The sequence below is a fragment of the Chrysochloris asiatica genome, unplaced genomic scaffold, assembly GCF_000296735.1.
Source record: "Chrysochloris asiatica unplaced genomic scaffold, ChrAsi1.0 scaffold00017, whole genome shotgun sequence".
Classification (NCBI taxonomy): domain Eukaryota; kingdom Metazoa; phylum Chordata; class Mammalia; order Afrosoricida; family Chrysochloridae; genus Chrysochloris; species Chrysochloris asiatica.
In genome coordinates this window covers 17,644,323-17,663,069 of record NW_006408535.1, presented here as the reverse complement: position 1 = coordinate 17,663,069, position 18,747 = coordinate 17,644,323, and the positions used below count along the sequence as shown (strand labels likewise).

General features: G+C 37.5%; 1 protein-coding gene across 1 annotated transcript in view; it reads right to left on the bottom strand.

Moving 5' to 3' along the window:
* Positions 1–18,747, bottom strand: part of HECTD1 (HECT domain containing E3 ubiquitin protein ligase 1) — a 117,540-nt gene that overhangs the window by 45,818 nt on the left and 52,975 nt on the right. Inside the window, exons 8-14 of the mRNA XM_006835365.1 lie at positions 16,436–16,550; positions 15,555–15,729; positions 4,886–5,024; positions 4,530–4,700; positions 1,973–2,195; positions 1,192–1,455; positions 1,017–1,093 (exon numbers count right to left, since the gene is read on the bottom strand). Coding sequence (XP_006835428.1) covers positions 1,017–1,093; positions 1,192–1,455; positions 1,973–2,195; positions 4,530–4,700; positions 4,886–5,024; positions 15,555–15,729; positions 16,436–16,550 — 1,164 coding nt within the window. The remainder of the gene's footprint in view (positions 1–1,016; positions 1,094–1,191; positions 1,456–1,972; positions 2,196–4,529; positions 4,701–4,885; positions 5,025–15,554; positions 15,730–16,435; positions 16,551–18,747) is intronic.

Genomic DNA, 18,747 nt, shown 5'->3' with positions numbered 1-18,747 from the left:
GAGTAACCTGATACAATTTGATGAACTTGACCTACACCTATGGATGCAGTAACCCAAAAGAGGGAACAAATACTTACAGCAAGAAACATTCCCACCCCCTCCACACACAGAGTAGACAGAGATGGGCAACTTGGACACTGGCTACCCAAAATGGTGGTGGTGATGGGGGGAGTGGGGGGGTGGGGGGACTACAAAGGCAAGAAGTGGCTGGCTTACAAGCTTTCAAGAGGGAACCTAGAACCAGGGGGCATGGAGGAAGGCAGAGTCTGCAGTGAGTACTATCCAATCTGTCTAGGTGGAGCTGATGAAATGAAATGCAGAGGGTCACTTGTGATACCATAGTGAATGATTGTTACCAGGACTGACTGTGAGGGTTGGAAACGTAAAGGTGACGTTTTGTAGCAAGGAAGGGAGTGATTAACTCTCCAGTCTAGGAGCAGAGGTCTCTAGGACCATCAATGGAGAAGAGCCGAGAGCAGGCCCCTACCCAGAGAAGCAGGGAGGCCCAAGATAGAGGCAGAGACGATGAAGTGGAGTGATGAAGCAGCTGGGGACTTTGGATCCAGAGAGGGAGAGAGACTGTGTGCTGAAGAATTCGGGGGGGGAGCAGTTTAGGGGGCGGGTTTATAGGGTATACCCTTTGGTCGGCTGATGATGCATGGAAGGGATTAGAACCATGGCAATGAAACGATATATGGTGGAATTAATATAAAACTAAAGTTCTCCCATGTAAACTATCATATAATTCACAATAAAACATGAAAAAAAAAACATTACCACTAATAATTTCAGTATGACTTTGAAGTTTTGAGAATATTAATAACTCAAATAATTTTAGGATTGTTATTGTTAAGTGCCTTCAAGCTGGTTTCAACTCATAGAGAGAGACCCTGTATAGGGTTTCCGAGGAATGGCTGGTGAACTTGAACTGGCGACTTTGCATTATACACAGCACCACAACAAGACTATCAGAACTTTATCTCATATTTTGATTTCTGAACTTGTTTGAATGTTACCTTTTGTTTTGTTTTTTCTAACTTAGATTTTAGTTTTCTGCCTCTTTTGCCAGTCCAGCCAGTCACAAATTCTGAACCTTTAAACAAAACAAAACAAAAATAAGCATTCCACAAAGATATTTTATGTAATTTAAGACATACATTTATTCTCAACTGATCATGCCTACATACTTACCCAGAGAAGTTTCTGCAGTGAATGAATGTTTAGTTCCTCTATTAGACTCAAATACAAAACCAGGCAGATCTTCTTTCAATATTGTAGCTTGCTGACCATCTGAGTTATGAATAGCAATTTCTCCTTCTTTCAAACATGTTAGTGACCAATTACCTACAGTAAGTTTAGTGGGTCCTGGTGTTGAGAGTATAGGTTGACTTGAAGTAGATGGCTTCACTTGACCTCGGGCTCTTTGTAACTTCTCTAAGAATTCACTTCTGCTTTCTATAAAGACAAAACATTTACTGCAACCAAATTCCTTTAAATAGTTCATGTTTCAAAACAAAAGAATACCAATTTTAAAAAACAAAATTTTAAGAGTTTAATTCTTTGGTATTTTCCTGCCAGTTTGATCTATTTATGTTCAAGTATAAAATTAATCCTATTTCTTAATTTTTGAAAATATGAGGATTCAGGGAAAAGACATTATCTGAGACAGGAACTTACAAACATGATTTAATAAACAACAAAAGGCAACTTTATTTACAAGAATGGAGAGGTTAAAAGTAGATGCAATTGAGGTACAAAACATAGCAGTATTAATTCTGTTCCTCATTTCATACAATCAAATAGCATTCATAAAACATTTTTAGGGTACAATATTTTTTTCTAATTATGGAAAGAAACTGGTCATAAAACAGATGCTATTTCTATAACAATGACAGTAAAAATTTGAGTAGTAAAAGAAATTATAGGAATTTTAGAGACTTACAAAAAACTTTTTAATTGAACAAAGTATTACCTGAACTATCTGATCCACCTTCAGGACTACCACTGGAATACATGGTGGCGAGTTTTCCATCTAAGATAAATCTAAACCATCCATTACTTCCATTAGATAATTCCAAAGCTGCTGCATCACTCCAGATATATAAGCAGTCCCTTCCCCTAATGATTGACCAGTCTCTCCAATGATATGGTTTCCCTTGCTGTAATTCTTTAGCATCTTCCTGTGGTTCATCTTCCTAAATGTGTAAAATCATTCAATGAAATGAGGAAAATAATTTCTATTTCAAATACTTAGAACTTTTTTAAAAAAATCACCGTAAGTACAGTATCAAAATATCAAACATAATATTCATTGGTATATAATTTAACATGTATTCTACTTTAACTAGTTATCTATACTAGATAATATAATTGTTTTAAAAAATTAATCCAAATACTGATCTAAGTTATATCATTGCCAAGTTTAGTTATAAAGACTAATATATTAGTTCTATTAGTTCATATGTTTATGATTCTTGAGTTAATTTTACATACAAGGGAGGCTTCAAAAGGTTCATGGAAATTTTCCATTACCTCTTAATTTCATTTTTCTACGAATTTTTTGAAGGTTCCTTGCATGGTATATACGGTAAGGGTCAAGATTCATTTTTTCACATATGCTGTCCAATTCCTGTAGGATATCTTTTTAGAAAGATCATCCTTTCCTGAATGGTCTTAACATTTTTGTGTTAACAAAATCAACCGTGGGTCATCAACCTATTTTCATACCATGTTGTTGTTAGGTGCCATCGAGTCGGTTCTGACCCATAGCAACCCTGTACAGGGTTTCCGAGGGTGTAAATCTTCACGGGAGTAGAAAGCCTCATCTTTCTCCCGCAGAGCGTCTGGTAGTTTCGAACCGCTCACCTTAAGGTTCGCAGCCCAATTCGTAACCACTACACTACCAGAGCTCCTTATTTTCATACCATAATCATTCTTTATTAATGTTGCTAAGTGCTGTTGACTCTCTTTTGATTCATATCCACCCTGTATAGCATTTCTGAGGCGCAGCTGGTGGGTTCGAACCATTGACCTTGCAGTTAGCAACCCAGTGCTTAACCTAGAGGGCAACACCAGGACTTCCTTTATTATAAGTCTTGAAATCTGACAGAATATGTTCTGTGCCATTAAACAATCTGTGATTATGCCACTACAATACTGTCTTAATTACCACAGCTTTTAAAGACTTAAAATCATGTGGAACAGTTCTTTCAAATTTATTACACTTCAGGGTTGCTCTGGAGGCGCTAGATCCTTTGTATTGCAATAGAAACGTTAAGGGTTTATTATTAATTTCTGCAAAATATACAAGGGAGATTCTGATCTAGAATTCAGAATATATTTCTTGTTTGAGAGATTTAACAGGATGTTGAACCCAAACATTTTTTATTTTGCTTTGCTCTGTTGTTGTTGTTTTTTTGTTGTTGTTCACTCCCCTAGTCATTCTGATGATTAAACCTATTTAGGAACCACAAACACACACTCCTCAGAATTCTACAATTACAGCCTACACTTCAACATTCTGTCAAAAACATCACTACACTGTCACTAATACACAGTAAGCATTCACTAAATATTAGAACTAAATTATTGCTGATAATCAATAGAGATAGATATGTGGTTGTTGCAAAGTGCTGTCGAGTCAGCTGCAACTCAGAGACGTTGTATAAGGTCTCTGAGGAGCAAGAAGCTGGTAGGTTTGGACTCCCGCCCTTTTGGTTAGCAAACAAGTAGGTATCCTACAGCAATATACCAGGACTCTAAAGGTGGACTACTTCTTGTTCAGTACCATCAAGTCGGTTCTGATTCAAAGAGAACCTGTATAGAGTTTACGAGAAGCAGACGCTGGATTTGAACTACCCGACTTTGTGGTTCACAGTACAGTGCTTATCCTACAGCACCACACACAAACTGTGGGTCACTGTTCAAAATAAGCGCTTTGTCTTCTTGAAAAATGTCAATAGTATAAAAGTCAAAAAGAGGCTGAGAAACTGTTATAACAGCTTCTAAGGGACACAATAAATAAATATATATAATGAGTACTTCTGGATTGGATTTTGAAATGGGAAATAAATGCTATTTTGTATATTAAATGCATCTGGCAAAATCTGAATATGGCCTTTGAATTAGAAACTAGTTTTAGATATCAACTTTTCAATTTCCTGATTTTGGTCATTGTATTGGGATTATAGATTCTGATTTTTTGATAAAGCATTTAGGCATAAAAGGGAGTCCTACATTTCCAGCTTACTCTTGAATAGTAAGTACTTCTGTACATATATGAGAATATGTGTACAAATTATAAAGCAAACTGGGCAGAATGCTAGTAATGAGTGAATTCAGATAAGGGTAATCTGATGTTCTTGGACTATAATTTGTAACTTTTACAAACATAAATTAAACATTCTATGATTTTAAAACTTAAGTTATATTATTTTATATTGAATTTTGCTTAGCTTTTTAAAAATACATCATAAATTAGAATTCAACAAAAATCCTATTCCTGACAACACTGCAATTAGAATACTCACTTTTTCTGGTTTTGATTCCTCTTCATTCTCATCATCAGAAGAAGGACCCGCCAAAGTTGACACCTTGCTAATTACACCAAGCCTCGCTAGCTGATCCAAAAATATATCGCCACCTTTATCAACTAAATCCCTTATGATTTGCAAAGCTAGCAAGTGTCCATCGTCATCATCCTGAGAGGGGAAACAAAGAAGTGGCAGTAAGGGCACTGAGGGAAAAGTAATTTAAAAAGTAATCAGGCAACTTCCCACACAAAATGATTTGCTAAAATGAAGACAAACTGTAAATTACTTTGTTGAACACTACTAAAAAGGAATCAAAGCTACAGAATTTCAAGAAAGAAAGATAAGGCATTTACCTCTTGATCAAGAACAGTTGCAGTGATTTCCACTAGTACTGTAGGCAAATTGTGACCAACATCAGAATCACAAACTTCTTTTAACAGTGCTTCAGAGCAAAAATGAATCATTTTTCGTATCAGAGCAAGACTTGCTTTCCTTGGGGGAAAAAAGGTAATGAAGTTATGACACAAAAATAAAATAACAAAACTTGCAGCTATACTTTAATGAAAACTAAAATATCCAATGGTAATGTTACATCCACTTTGATGAAAAGTACACTTAAAGATGAAGACTTAATATTAACGTTGTTGTTATGTGCACTTGAGTTGGTTTTGACTCACATCAACGCTAAGCACAACAGACTGAAACACTGCCTGGTCCTGCACTACCCTCACAACTGTTGTTAGGTTTGAGCCCATTTCTGCTTCCATTATACCAATCTATCTTGTTGCATATCTTCTTCTTTTTCCCGGACCCTGCACTTTAACTAGCATGATGTCCTTCTCCAGAGAGATGAAATGTCACTATCCAGGCTTCTAAGGAGTATTCTGGCTGTATAATGAAAGTAATACAGATTTGTTTGTTCTTCTGACAGTGCATGGTATTTTATTTTTATTTTTTAAGGTTTTTATTGTGGACTGAGTGAAAGTTTATAGGGAAGATAATCAGATTTACATTCAACAAATTATATACTTTGTTTCATTACGATGATTATAATCCCCTCCATGTACCATCAGTTAGCAGTATTTCTCTCTATTCACTTTAGCTTAAAAATAAATAAATAAAAATTCGGGCATATATAATAATTTACACCTCCAAAGGGCACATTCTGCAAGTCTGCCTCCTGGCCACTATCTCTTAGTTCTCTCCTCCCATGAATCTAGAGTCCTCAGTCACTCCCCCTCTCCATAACCCCATCTCTGCCTCTGTCTTTGGAGTCACTGCTTCTTTGGATAAGGTCCCACATTCTACTTGTGTTCTTCTCACTTGATGGTCCTAGGGTCCTCCGTTTCTGGACTGTAAGATTAAGCACTCCTGTTTTTGTTACAAAACTTCTACCTTTACATACCCACTTGACCTGGATTCAATGACTGGATGATCAGAGCTCAACCAGAAGAAGATAGAAGAGGGGAAAAAAAAAAAGAGTAATCTGATACAATTTGATGAACTTGACCTACATCTACTGATGCAGTAGCTCAAAAAAGGGAACAAATCTTTACAGCGAGGATCATTCCCACCCCCTCCATATACAGAGTAGACAGGGATGGGCAACTTGGACACTGGCTACCCAAAATGGAGGGGGGGGGGCGGTTTTTACAAAGGCAAGAAGTGACTGGCTTACAAGCTTTCAAGAGGGTGGGGCTGATGAAAGGAAATGCAGATAGGTCTCTTATGACAAAATAGTGAATAATTGTTATCAGGACTGACTGTGAGGGTTGGAAATGTAAAGGCAGACGTTTTATAGCAAGGAGGGGAGTGATTAACTTTTCAGTCTAGAAGCAGTGGTCCCTGGGACCATCAATGGAGAAGAGCGGAGAGCGGGACCCTACCCAGAGAAGCAGTGATGCCTGAGATGGAGGCAGAGATGATGACGTAAAGCGATGGAGCAGCTGGGGACTTTAGATCCAGAGAGACAAAGGGGCTGTGTGCTGACGACTGGGGGGCAGGCTTGTTGTATATACCCTTTGGTTGGTTGATGCTGCATGGAGGGGATTGTAACTATGGCAATAAAACAATATATGCTAGAATGAATGTAAAGCTAATGTTCTCCCATGTAAACTATCACATAATTCACAATAAAACATTTAAAAACAAAACAAAACAAAAAAAGTCTACCTTTATAATAGTGACAGTCGCAAGATAACAATAGTCAAGACAACAATTACTCACTATTGAATCATAAGAATCTTATCCCCATCTCTTTTCACCAGACCCATCTAGACAAGATGAAAACTATTCAGTGGGGACTTTCTCTCCCCTAGCCCCATACTCTTAAACTAAACTCCCTCTTGAAACATGGTAAGCCAGTCACTTCATGTCTTTATCGCCCCCTCATTTTAGGTAGCCAATGTCTAAGTTGCCCGTCCCTATCTACCCTGGGTACAGAGGGGATAGTACTGATACTTGATATGAAGATTCCATCCCTGTCTATTGCCATTTACAGTTACTTCGTTCTGCTGTGCATAAGGTCGCTGTGAGTCAGTACCAACTCAATGGTACCGACTCAATGGTACTAACAACAACAACCTCCATGAGTACAGGTCAGGTTCAACAAATTGTAACAATTTACCCTTGTTTCCTTTATCCAAAAAAAAACATTTTTTTCCCCCCTATTCTTCCTCTAGTCGAGTTCTGATTATTGAGCCATCGAGGCTAGGTCAAATGGGTACTGTCTACAAGTCTGAGTCTTCTTGTGCATCTCCCCTCACTCATAACAGCTGGATGCTTCACTCTCAGCTCTAGCCCCCGGTGGCTATTATCCTTACGCATGTTCTCAAGTGCCCCCAGGTCTCACCACACTTTGGACCAACCAGCCCTTCCTCTTCTCTTTCTCTTCTCCAGGTAAATGGGAGTCAATGGACTGTGATTGAAACTCAGACTATTTCTTCACTGCTGCCTATCCCCCTCTTCCACTCTCCAGGAGACTTATGTGGTCGCTAGCAAGTTTACATGCTTGCTCATGTATTCCCTGTAAGTTTCAGTCTTAGAGGGGTTTGTCCTGAAGGAACTTGATTGCTTGCCTTGATGGCTTCCCGGCAAATAGCTTGCTTATTCTTGTAGTAGCCAGTCATGCTGACATTTTTGTTTTGGGCTTTTCCTCATGATCTTTCTTTGAAGCTGTATCTTCTGTTGCTCTAGCTGTTCCAAGCTGGTCTGCTTGTCCTTGCTAGTGGGAATGTCCCATCTCATAAGGTTCTGGATGGGACTCAGGATTCCATATAAGGTCCTATATTCTGCAAAGGCTCCCTCCACAAGAGGCCTATTTCGCTGGGCAAGTTCTAAAACCCCTTTTAGGTATTCCAGGCATTCATAGGCTTAAGACGGGCTTACAGACTTTCTCTAATCATGTTTCCCCAACATCCCTTTCTGTTCCTCTCAAGTGTCTATTATACAATAGGTAAGCCTCTGTGGCTATATTCTTGTCCATGGGCTCCAGTGTCCCCAGGTCTCACCACACTTTGGACCAACCAGCCTTTCTTTTCTCTCTCTCATCTCCAGGTCAATGGACTGTGGCAGAACTCAGCCCATTTCTTCATTGCTTCCTTTCCCCCTCTTCCACTCACCAGTAGACCAACATGGTTGCCAGCAAGCTTGCATGGCTGTTTATGTGATCCCTTTGAGTTTCAGTCTTGGAGGGGAGGGGAGAGGAGTTGTCCTTAATTGCTTGCCTTGATGGCTCTCCAGAGAACAACTTGCTTGTCCTTGTAGTAAACATTCAGACTGCCATTTTGTTTTGGATTTTGATTTTTCCTGCTGGTCTTTCTTTCAAGAAGTATCTTCTGTTGCTCTAGCTGCTTCGGTTTGCTTGTCCTTTCAAGTGGCAATGTCCCACCTTCAGAAAGTTCTGGATGGGGCTTAGGGTTACACCTAAAGTCCTTTACACTACTACCAAGCCTCCACAGGAGTGGGTAAGTTCTAGAACCCCTTTTAGGTATTTCAAAGAGTTATAGGCTTATAAGCTTTAAGTAATCTTATTTCCTAATATTCCATTTTATCCATTCGAGTGTCCATTTTACAATAGTAGGCAAAGAAACCAATATTAATAAGATAGTCAAGTATCCTAACATTATTTCCCCTCTTTTACCCAGACTATGCCTTGATCCATGTATCACAGAGCCTTATTGTTCCCAGATTGAGCATATATCACTATTTACCTCTATCCCATTTAGCCCATGCAAACTTACCCAAGTGTTCCCCTATCTACCTTTTCTTCCATCCCCTCCCCCCCCTTCATGTGCACTGCCCTCTCCATCACCCAAACTATGATGCACCTATCCACTACCCTGTGCTCTGCCGTGCCCTCCCTTCCACCCCTGGTAATCTATGAAGAATTTTTTTTTCCTTTTAGTATGGGTATCTTTCTTAAGCTTTTACAATATGTATATTTATTTTTTAGGTCATTTAATCTCTTCCCTAATACTATCAACAAATTACTTCTATAATTTTCTTACATGTGCTATTTTTCTACTTTATATTCAAGCAAAATTAGTCTTTCATGATAATTTTAGAAAACCAAATGAACCACTAAGAAAATAAACTGTTTAAATTTTTAATAGCCTAAAATTTCCTACCTAAAAAAAAAAAACTTCCAATAACATAAAACATTATAAGAAATTTTGAATTCCTTATATTGCTATTCCTTTTCAAGTTATAATCTGTGTTCACTCTAACAACTGTTGCTGTTGCTAAGTCTTGTCAAGTCAGTTCCAACTCATATTATAATCTAACAATATTTTAATGTAAATAAAAAAATAAGTTGATGTTGAAGTGTCCTCCCTAGAGTCGGTTCTGACTCATAGCAACCCTGTATTGGGTTTCCAAAGGGCAGCTGGGGGGATTGAATCACCAACTTCAAAGTTAACAGTGCTTATCCTACAGTGCCACAACCTCTTAACAACCTGGCAAGCCTTCATTCACCCATATCCTGCTTATAACCTAAGAGATACTTAGTAAAGTGACACAAACTACCTTCAATATTATAGCAAGCAATCTGTTCTTTTAAAATAAACACAAATCTACTTATTTAAATTAAATTAAAATTAAAGATTAAGAGTAGCCTATTACAGAGCAAATAATTGATTCATGTCACAAATATTTTCTGATCAAGTACCACATTAAACACTTCATAAACATACCTCATTTAATCCATACAACTACCTTTATGAAGTTTTATTACCTCAGTTTAAAAAAACTCATGCCCAGAATGGTAAATAAGTCTACTAAGATTATGTTGTTAAGTGCCATCAAATTGGTTCTGACTCACTGGATAGGGCTTCCAAAGAACAGCTAGTGGGTTTGAACCACTGAACTTATGGTTAACTGTGCAGTATTCATCCGACAGTGCCACACTATGGTTATACAGCTAATAAATTAAGGACCCTGAACTCAAATATGTATATTTACCATAACTATTATATTATCCTATAGGGTTGCAATGAGTTGGAATCAACCTTGGGAGTGGTTTTTATTTGGTTGGTTTATCCAAACCAGGACAACTTTTCTCTCTCAACCAATCTGTGATTTAAAAAAAAAAAGGATCCTTAAGGATATATTGTTGCTGTAAAGGTGACTCAATCTTTGTTCAGTTATTGATGCCAACTCCACAGCAGCTAAGTTATCAGATTTCATCTTAAGAATTTAATGTAACCTTTCTTTAAAAATAAAGTTGGGACATGACCAGTCCCATACCTTACAGCGAGAATAAGCATATTTCTACAAACTCCTCTACTACTGATAATCTATCCTCTGTTTTAAAGAATCCATTGATACGCTGTTTGCCTTTTATTTCAAAAACAGACTTTGTGCATAGGCCAGCCCAGATATATACGTACTTTTATTTAATTGAACTAAAGCAGGTATCTTTACTCTTCAGACAAAATTTTCACCTGAGGTGATACTGCTAAAAAAAATGTGGTGCTCTAGCATCAACAGTGGAATGCAAACCATAGGTTGACAATTCAAGATACCAGCTGCTCCTCATAAACCCTACAACGTGACGACATTCAACAATAATTATTCATATGGAGTCCTGCTACGGTGCTGTGTGATAAGCACTAGATCCCAAAGCTGATTTGAAATTCAAGGTGGCGGTTCAAACCACCAGCCGCTCCTTAGAAAAGACTTGCCAGCACTGTAGGGCTAATTGTGATTGGTCAAATTTTACATCCCACTCATCAGTATAAAATGAGAAATCTCAGAAGCAGACAGGGATCTCAGTAAGGAAGAGCCAGGAGTGGAGCACATCCTTTGGGTCCTGAGATCTCTGCATGTTGAATTCTTTTGACCCAGGGACACAATGCTGTGAAACTAGAGATAAGAAACAGAGGAGTGGCAGCAGCAGAATCAAGAACCAGAGCACTAGACAGAAGAGTGGGGTTCCAGGCACAATGAAAAATTAAAGCTAAGTAACTCTAGGCAGGAGCTTAGTTGCAGAATGGGGTGCTTCCAGCCACCTAATTGGGGAAGTTAGATTTGATTATCTTCAGACTAAGTTTATGGTAGTCATGTGCCTTGTGAGCATTTATCAGCAGCCCTAAAAGAGCTTTGTAACCCTGCCAAAACAGAGCAGAGGCCAGCCCAAAGGATTGAGGGCCCACCTGTGGGCTCACCAGAGAGGCTGACCTGACCTCAAGAACAGCACCCCGAACAGTTCTGACCTGTTAACTTCTGAGTCGGGCTGTTAATCTCACGATTAGCAGTTTGAAACTACCAGCTGTTGAGGGAGGGGGAAGAATGAGGCTTTCTGTTCCCATAAATATTTACAATCTCAGAAACCCTACACAGGGTTGCTATGAGTCAGAACCAACATGATGGCACATGACCACCAACCAACTCACCCATAACTGAGAATAGTGTCTGAATTCTAGATGGCTACTACAATGAAGCATCAAACTCAGCTGAATAGAGAAGGGGCTTTGGAAGGAATTGTTTTTGTCATTTTTTAGCAAACATATATCTACTTTTTACTCATATACCTGAGAGAATTAAATATAATTATCCCCATATAAAAGATGAATCCATTAAATCAAAGGTTAAAAACATTGCCCACAACCACACATTTACATGTGGTAGCGTTGGCTTTTGAACACAACTTTCAGCTGACTCAAATTCTGAACTCTTAACTAAGACATACACTATCCTCCAATGGCTAATTATTATTATCTGGGAAAATTTATCATCAATTTTGACAAAACCAAAGCTGTTTAGACAATCTCCAAACATTTAAGAAGATGACAGAATATAACTATACAAGAAAGGAACTTTGTTACATCAGCGCTATCGAGTTGATTCCAACTCATAACAACCCAGTATAGGTTTTCAGATAAGTGGCTTGTGGGTCTGAACCACCAATCTTGCAATTAACAGTTCAGTGTTTATCCTACAGTGCCACACCAAGACTATAAGTGGCACACCAATTATGTACCAATTATAATTTGCTGATGGTTTAAGAAATTCTATTCAAAATACATTTTCAGATTCTTTTATTGGCATTGCTGTTACTGTTAACAGCTGATAATCTATTTTATCATCAAGTTGGTTCAAACTCACAGCAATATTTCATGCTTGGTCTTGTACCATCCTCATAACAGCTACTATGTTTGAGCTCATTGTTGCAGCGACTATTTCAACCGTGACCGTTGAGGACTGAATTCTTTCTCACTGAACGTACCATTTACTGAGCTTGATGTCCTTCTCCTGGGACAGGATCCTATTGATAATATGATCAAAGTGCCTGGAAATAAGTCTCAACACTTCACTTCTAAGAAGCATTCTGAATATACTTCTTCCAAGACAAATTTGCTCATTCTTCTGGCAGTCTGTGGCATATTCAACACTTTTGACAATACCGTAAGTCAAAGGCATTGATTATTATTCAGTTTTTCCTAATTTCTTGTCCAGATTTTATACGCAGAAAAGGTAAAGAATGTATCATGCAGCATCAATTTGCTCTGTTCAAACAATTGTCTCTTGGTCTATGTACAGGCTCCACATTAACACAATGAACTGTTCTGATATTCCCACTCTTTGCAATATTACCTATAATTTCTTATGATTCACATTGTAAAATGCCTTTGCATAATCAATGAAAAACAGATAAACATCTTTCTGGTATTCTCTGCTTTCAGACAAAATCCATTAGCAATAATATCCCTGGTTCTATAATCTCTTCCGATCTACTTTTGAATTATCTTTAGCAAATTTTACTTACATGGGTAATTACTGATATTGCTTGGTAATTTCCGCATTCTGCTTGATCATTTTTCTTTGGAATGGACATAAATATGGATATCTTCCAGTCGGATAGTCACATAAATGTCTTCCATATTTTGTAGCTTCCAGCATTGAATTCACTTGTTGAAATATCTCAATTGATATTCTGTCAATTCCTAAAGGCTTGTTTTTTGCCAAGGCCTGCACAGTGCAGCTTGGACTTCTTCCTTCAATAACATTAGTTCTCTGTTCACATGCTACCTGTTACCTTCAGAAGTGGTTGAATGTCAACCAAGTCATTTTTGTACAATGACTCTACATTTTCCTTCCATCTTCTTTTGGTGCTTCCTGCATTGTTTAATTTTTTGCCTATAAAATTCATTGATAATGCAACTCAAGGCTTGAATTTTTTAAGTTTTTCACCATGCTTAGCATGTTCTTCCCATTTGGTTTTCTAACTCCAGGTCTTTGCATATTTCATTATACTTCTTTCTTCTTGGCCCACTCTGAAGTTTTCTGTTCAGCTCTGTTACTTTATCATTTCTGACATTTGCTTTTAGCTACTCCCTGTTCAAGAACACGTTTCAGTCTCTCCTGAGTTCCACTTTGGATGTCCTCTAAAAATTCACACCAAATTATCATACTCAACCTTGGACATGTTCATTTCTAATTTTCAAGATTCATATACTTCATTTAAAAAAAATAAAAAGTTGCCCTGCAGTCACCTACAACTCTACAGTTATTTGGAGAAGAATTAAAAACCAAACTCTTGCAACTGAAGACACACTGTTTGCAACTGAACATCAACTTATGACACTGGTATATGAGACATTTGAATCCTATTGACACTGTATGCTCTAAGGTTAAAATGAATGAAATCAAATACCCTATCACTCAGTCAAAACTTGGCAGTTATCCTGGACTGTCTTCCCTATCCTACCTTCTCTGCAACCCTCACATCTAATTGTCACCAGTCCCTACATAGTTTAATGTCTTACGTCCTGAATCTGGTCTCCGCAATCCAGAAGTAGTCTGTTTCATTCTTGCCAACCTCCATTTCTGGTTTCCATCCTGCTGCCAACATGGTATTTAAAATCATAAAACTAACCACGTAAAATTTCTTCAGAAGTGTTTAACAATCCTTCTCTAACAGGGATAAAGTTCATAGTCATTTACACAGCCTATAAAATCTTCATAGATCAGAAAAGTATCCAGTTGCCTACATTCACAACACTACTTTCCAAACATCATATACTGCAGCAACAATAAAATACTTAAAATTACTGATAAAACACACTCATTCCATCACCAGTAAATATCTGCTGAATACCTACAACATAACAGATTCTATTCCATGTCTCCTTGCCTTTACCAGAATAGAGCAGTACAAAAGGCCAGCTCTAAATGAGTTTATATTAAAATGGAGGCAGACAAGAGTGCAAACATGCAAATGAAAAAAATAGCAAGACTTTGGAAGGCATAACCTATGCAAAGACAATCAAACAAGACAATTGATGTGGAGTAATCATTTCAATTACGTGGACAATTTCAGTTGGTATAACATTTTGAATAGAGAGCTGAAAGATATGAAACAACAAGCCATTTAAAAGGTCTGTGGAAAGTAGTTTCAAGCAGAGGAAAAATATATGCCAAAGCTTTAAATAGGAATCCACTAAGAATATTTTAAAAACAGAAAAAATACTAGCATAATGTAGTGTGACAGATAACTAGTTAAATAAGGTCAGAAATTTTGGTGGAATTAGAAGCTGAGTTTCATTCTAAAGCCAACTGAAAACTGTTCTGGAGAGTTTAAACAGAGAATATAATTGTGATTTAAGAAAATAATTCTACCTACTATGTATGAGCAGATTATAGCAGGGCAAGAGAGAAAAAGAGGAGAAAGTCAAGTGAAGAATCTACCATGCAACAGTCAAAGTATAGAAAATGGCAGTGTGGACCAAAGTATTGGTAACAAATGGCTAGCAATGGTAGGCCATGGACACACTGTAGCTATATCATGAGAGCCATGGTAACCTATGAATGCATCTGGTCATCCCTCTATGGCTTTGCACATGCTGCTGCTCTACATCTACACTTTCAAATCCGTCTGCTAAGAATACTATTTGCAATTCTTTAAATCGTAATTTAAATCTTACTTCTGAAGATAATCTTGTCTAATTTACCCAGTCTTGTTAGTTGCTAAATCACAAATATTCCCAAATGACAAGGACTACAGGTCTACTCCTTCACCTACCACTTTGTGCTAGGCAACTTCAAATGGTTCATGGAAAAATTTCATTATCTTTTAATTTCAGCTTCCACTTTCTGAAGATTCCTTGAATTGTTACTTACTTATCTTCCTCACTAGCCTACAAGAGTACAGTAAGCAAGAGCCAAGTGTCATTTGTCTGGGAATCTCTTTCACTGACCATCTCACACCAAGCCTACCAGCAAGCAAGGTTCCATGAGGCTCAATAAATGTTTGCTGTACTTATCAGCATTTTCTACAGAGTTGATATTCAGAAAGCTACCCAAAAAATGGGTTAGAAATCTAATTCTTTTGATTTTCTAAACTACTTTTCTTAATAAATCAGATCAGAAGAAAGGGTGACGTTTCCATTCCCAATCTAATTTCTACTCTTATACTATTTTGGTATTAAAATAAACCCAAAACTCCATCCAAAAAGTGGGCATAAATAAAGCTATGTACTTGGCAAACTGTAAATAACACATACAAATAATCGGAATAACTACCTTATTGAAGGAAGCATAGTTTGCTGAAAAGTTTGTGCAAACACGGGCAATAACCTTTTCAAGTATACAGGTGCCATTTCTGGATCTCCTTTGGGCTCATTACATTCTTCTTCATCTTTGTTTGTATCTTTCTTTTTCTTGTCATCACCTTTGCTAACTGGACACATCCAATCACCTGAAGACAAAATATTTTCAATGAAAGTTTTTCTTTCAAGAAAAAATTCTTAAGATGAACCCAAATCCAAACTGAGGTGCTAGTGATGTCTAATTAACAATACTAAAATAAAGTTAGAACACTGTATTTATCAAGATGCTTATAAAAATATAAAACAACACTAGCACCTCAAATGAGCTGTATCACAAACAATGATTACTTTAGACATTCCATTTGATTTCTAAAAACAACAACAAAAAAAACACTTCACAGAAACTGCATTCATCAACTCAGCGAAAACGATTAAATTTGGTCAAACTACTTTGTCTACAAAATATCCAACTAATCTTTACAGAGCATGTCCATGCCCCTTGAACTCTGATTTATCATTCTAATTCCATGAAACCACAGGCACTAAAAGAAAAACAGCATGTTAACAGTTTACCAAACATAATTTATCTGACACCACAGGAATAGTTCACTGGTATACAAATAATGTATCTACAAAAAGCTCTTGGTGTTGTTGTTGCTGTTAAGTGCCACTAAACAGTTTCCAACTCTTAGTGACCCTATGAGCAGCTGATGGATTTGAACTGTCAACATTGTGGTGAGCAGAATCGTGTTTATTCTACAGTGGCATGCTAGAACGCCACAAAAAGGTACTCTTATGGAAATAAAGTTGAAAAGTAGTAGCAGAAGATCTAAAAGGAAAGAGTCTACCACTCACCTGGAGACTGAAGAATAGCTACTACTTCACTATGGCCTCTTTCTCGAGCTTTATCTAATGGAGTTTTCCCATCTTCATCTCTCAGATCTGGGTTTGCACCATGCCGTAACAGAGTCTAGAGAAGAAACGCATTTTAATTTAGATTTAACAGTGCCTTATTTCTGATATTCAACTTTGCATACTGACTTTCCAGAATTACTTAACCCAGCAACATCAACCCAAATCTCTGCCTTTGTAGTGATCTATTCATTTTGTTTGGTTATTTAACATCACCTCAAATTAAGCACGCTCCCATCTAAACCCATCACTTTCTCCATCAAACTCATCCCACCTATGACTTCATTTTCACAGATACTACTTACTATTCAGTATATAACCTGTAATTAAAATTTAGATTACCAGACAATAATAATCTTGATCAATTTCTATATACAGCCAATTACCAAATTAAGTCAATTATTTAACAAAAGCACTATTATCTGTCCTTTCATCTCTGTTCCCACTATCACCATAACCCTTTCAGGATATCATGCTTCGAATATTATATAATCTTTTACTAACTTATCTGTGATTTGTCGTTTATCTCTCAATATATTCTAACAGATGAAGACATTTGATTACTAAGTTCAAAAGCTTTTACATTGACTCTCTTGACAACTTTATATTTTATGTCTGTGTTTTTTTTTCAAAGGACAAAATACTCTGGTCCCATGATTTCTGTAAAAACGTGGTTCTCCCAATTCTATTTCAAGCTAGTTTATTCACAGTCATTACGCCAACCACCATGTCTGCTTCTATTTTTACCTGTTGTTGTTGAGTGCCATCGAGTTGGTTCCAACTCATAACAACCCTAATATGGGATTTCTGAGCTTGAACCACAGACCCTGCCGTTCAAACTGACTTTGCAATCCAACACATTAATCCACAATGCCCCACCAGGACCTGGCAGGACCACTGAACTATCCAAATATTACTCCAGTCTCCAAGTTGGCTATCATACATAATGCTGTTTTCTAAACATGTCAACTTGCACTAAATTGTCCTTTTTTCTACATCACAGGGATTGTTTTACACTGAACTACAAAATTTAGGCCCCAAATACAAATTTGTATTGTACACTAATTTTTCAGTGAGTATTATTAGACTTTCTTCCCAGAAGACTGTAAGCTTTTTTGAACAGAGAACAACCCTCACATCATCCTATACCTTTATTGTTGTTATTAAGTGCCGTTGAGTCAGTTTCGACCCATAGTGACCCTGTATAGGGTTTCGAAGGAGCGACTGGTAAGCTTGAACCGCCAACCTTGCAGTTCAAACAGCTTTGTAGTCTGGCGCATTAACCCCACAGCGCCACACACACCAGGACTTTAGCATAGCAGTTTTGAGATTTGTTAAGGTCAGCGGTTCGAAACTACTAGCTGTTCCACAAGAGCAAGATGAGACTTTCTGCTCCTGCAAAGATTTACAGCCTCAGAAACCCTGTACAGGGTCGCTATGAGTCGGAACCGACTCCACGGCACATAACAACAATAAACACTTACAGTTAACAACTAAGTGAATATACAGACACATTAGAAAAGTATGGAATGTTGTTGTTATGTGCCATCGAGTCGGGTCCGACCCACAGTGACCCTGTATAGGGTTTCCAAGGAGCAGCTGGTAAGCTTGAACAACCAACCTTGCAGTTCAAACAGCTTTGCAGTCTGGCGCATTAATCCACAGTGCCACATAAGGACTCCAAAGTATGAAATCCAGAACATCTCAAATTTGAATTACAATGATTATTTTATTAAATCTAGATATATCACTAACTGCAGCACTGTGGGTTAATACGCTGGATTGCAAAGGCAGTTTGATCCACAAGGTTGCCAGTTCAAGCTCACCAGCCGCTCACAGGAAACCCTATACAGGGTCGCTTTGGGTCAGAACTAACTCAATAGCACTTAAAAACAACAATCACTAAAAAAGCCAATTAAACTTGGAAACATTGCTTTCTTTTATCATGGAAATGTAACTTAAATGAAACTTTTTAAACTTAACTTTTGTTTTTTTTTTCATTTATCACATGGACAAATATAAGTAAGATAGTCCTGGTGTGGTACTGTGGGTTAATGCACCAGACTGCAAAGCCGTTTGAACTACAAGGTCGGTGGTTCAAGCTCACCAGCTGTTCCTTGGAAACCCTATACAGGGTTGCTATGAATCAAAATCAACTTGACTTCATTTGACAACAAGGCATTTGTGAAACCTCTTTGCAGAATTTTTCATACTATCTGATTACAGAAAATAACTATGTCTTAACTTCTATTGTT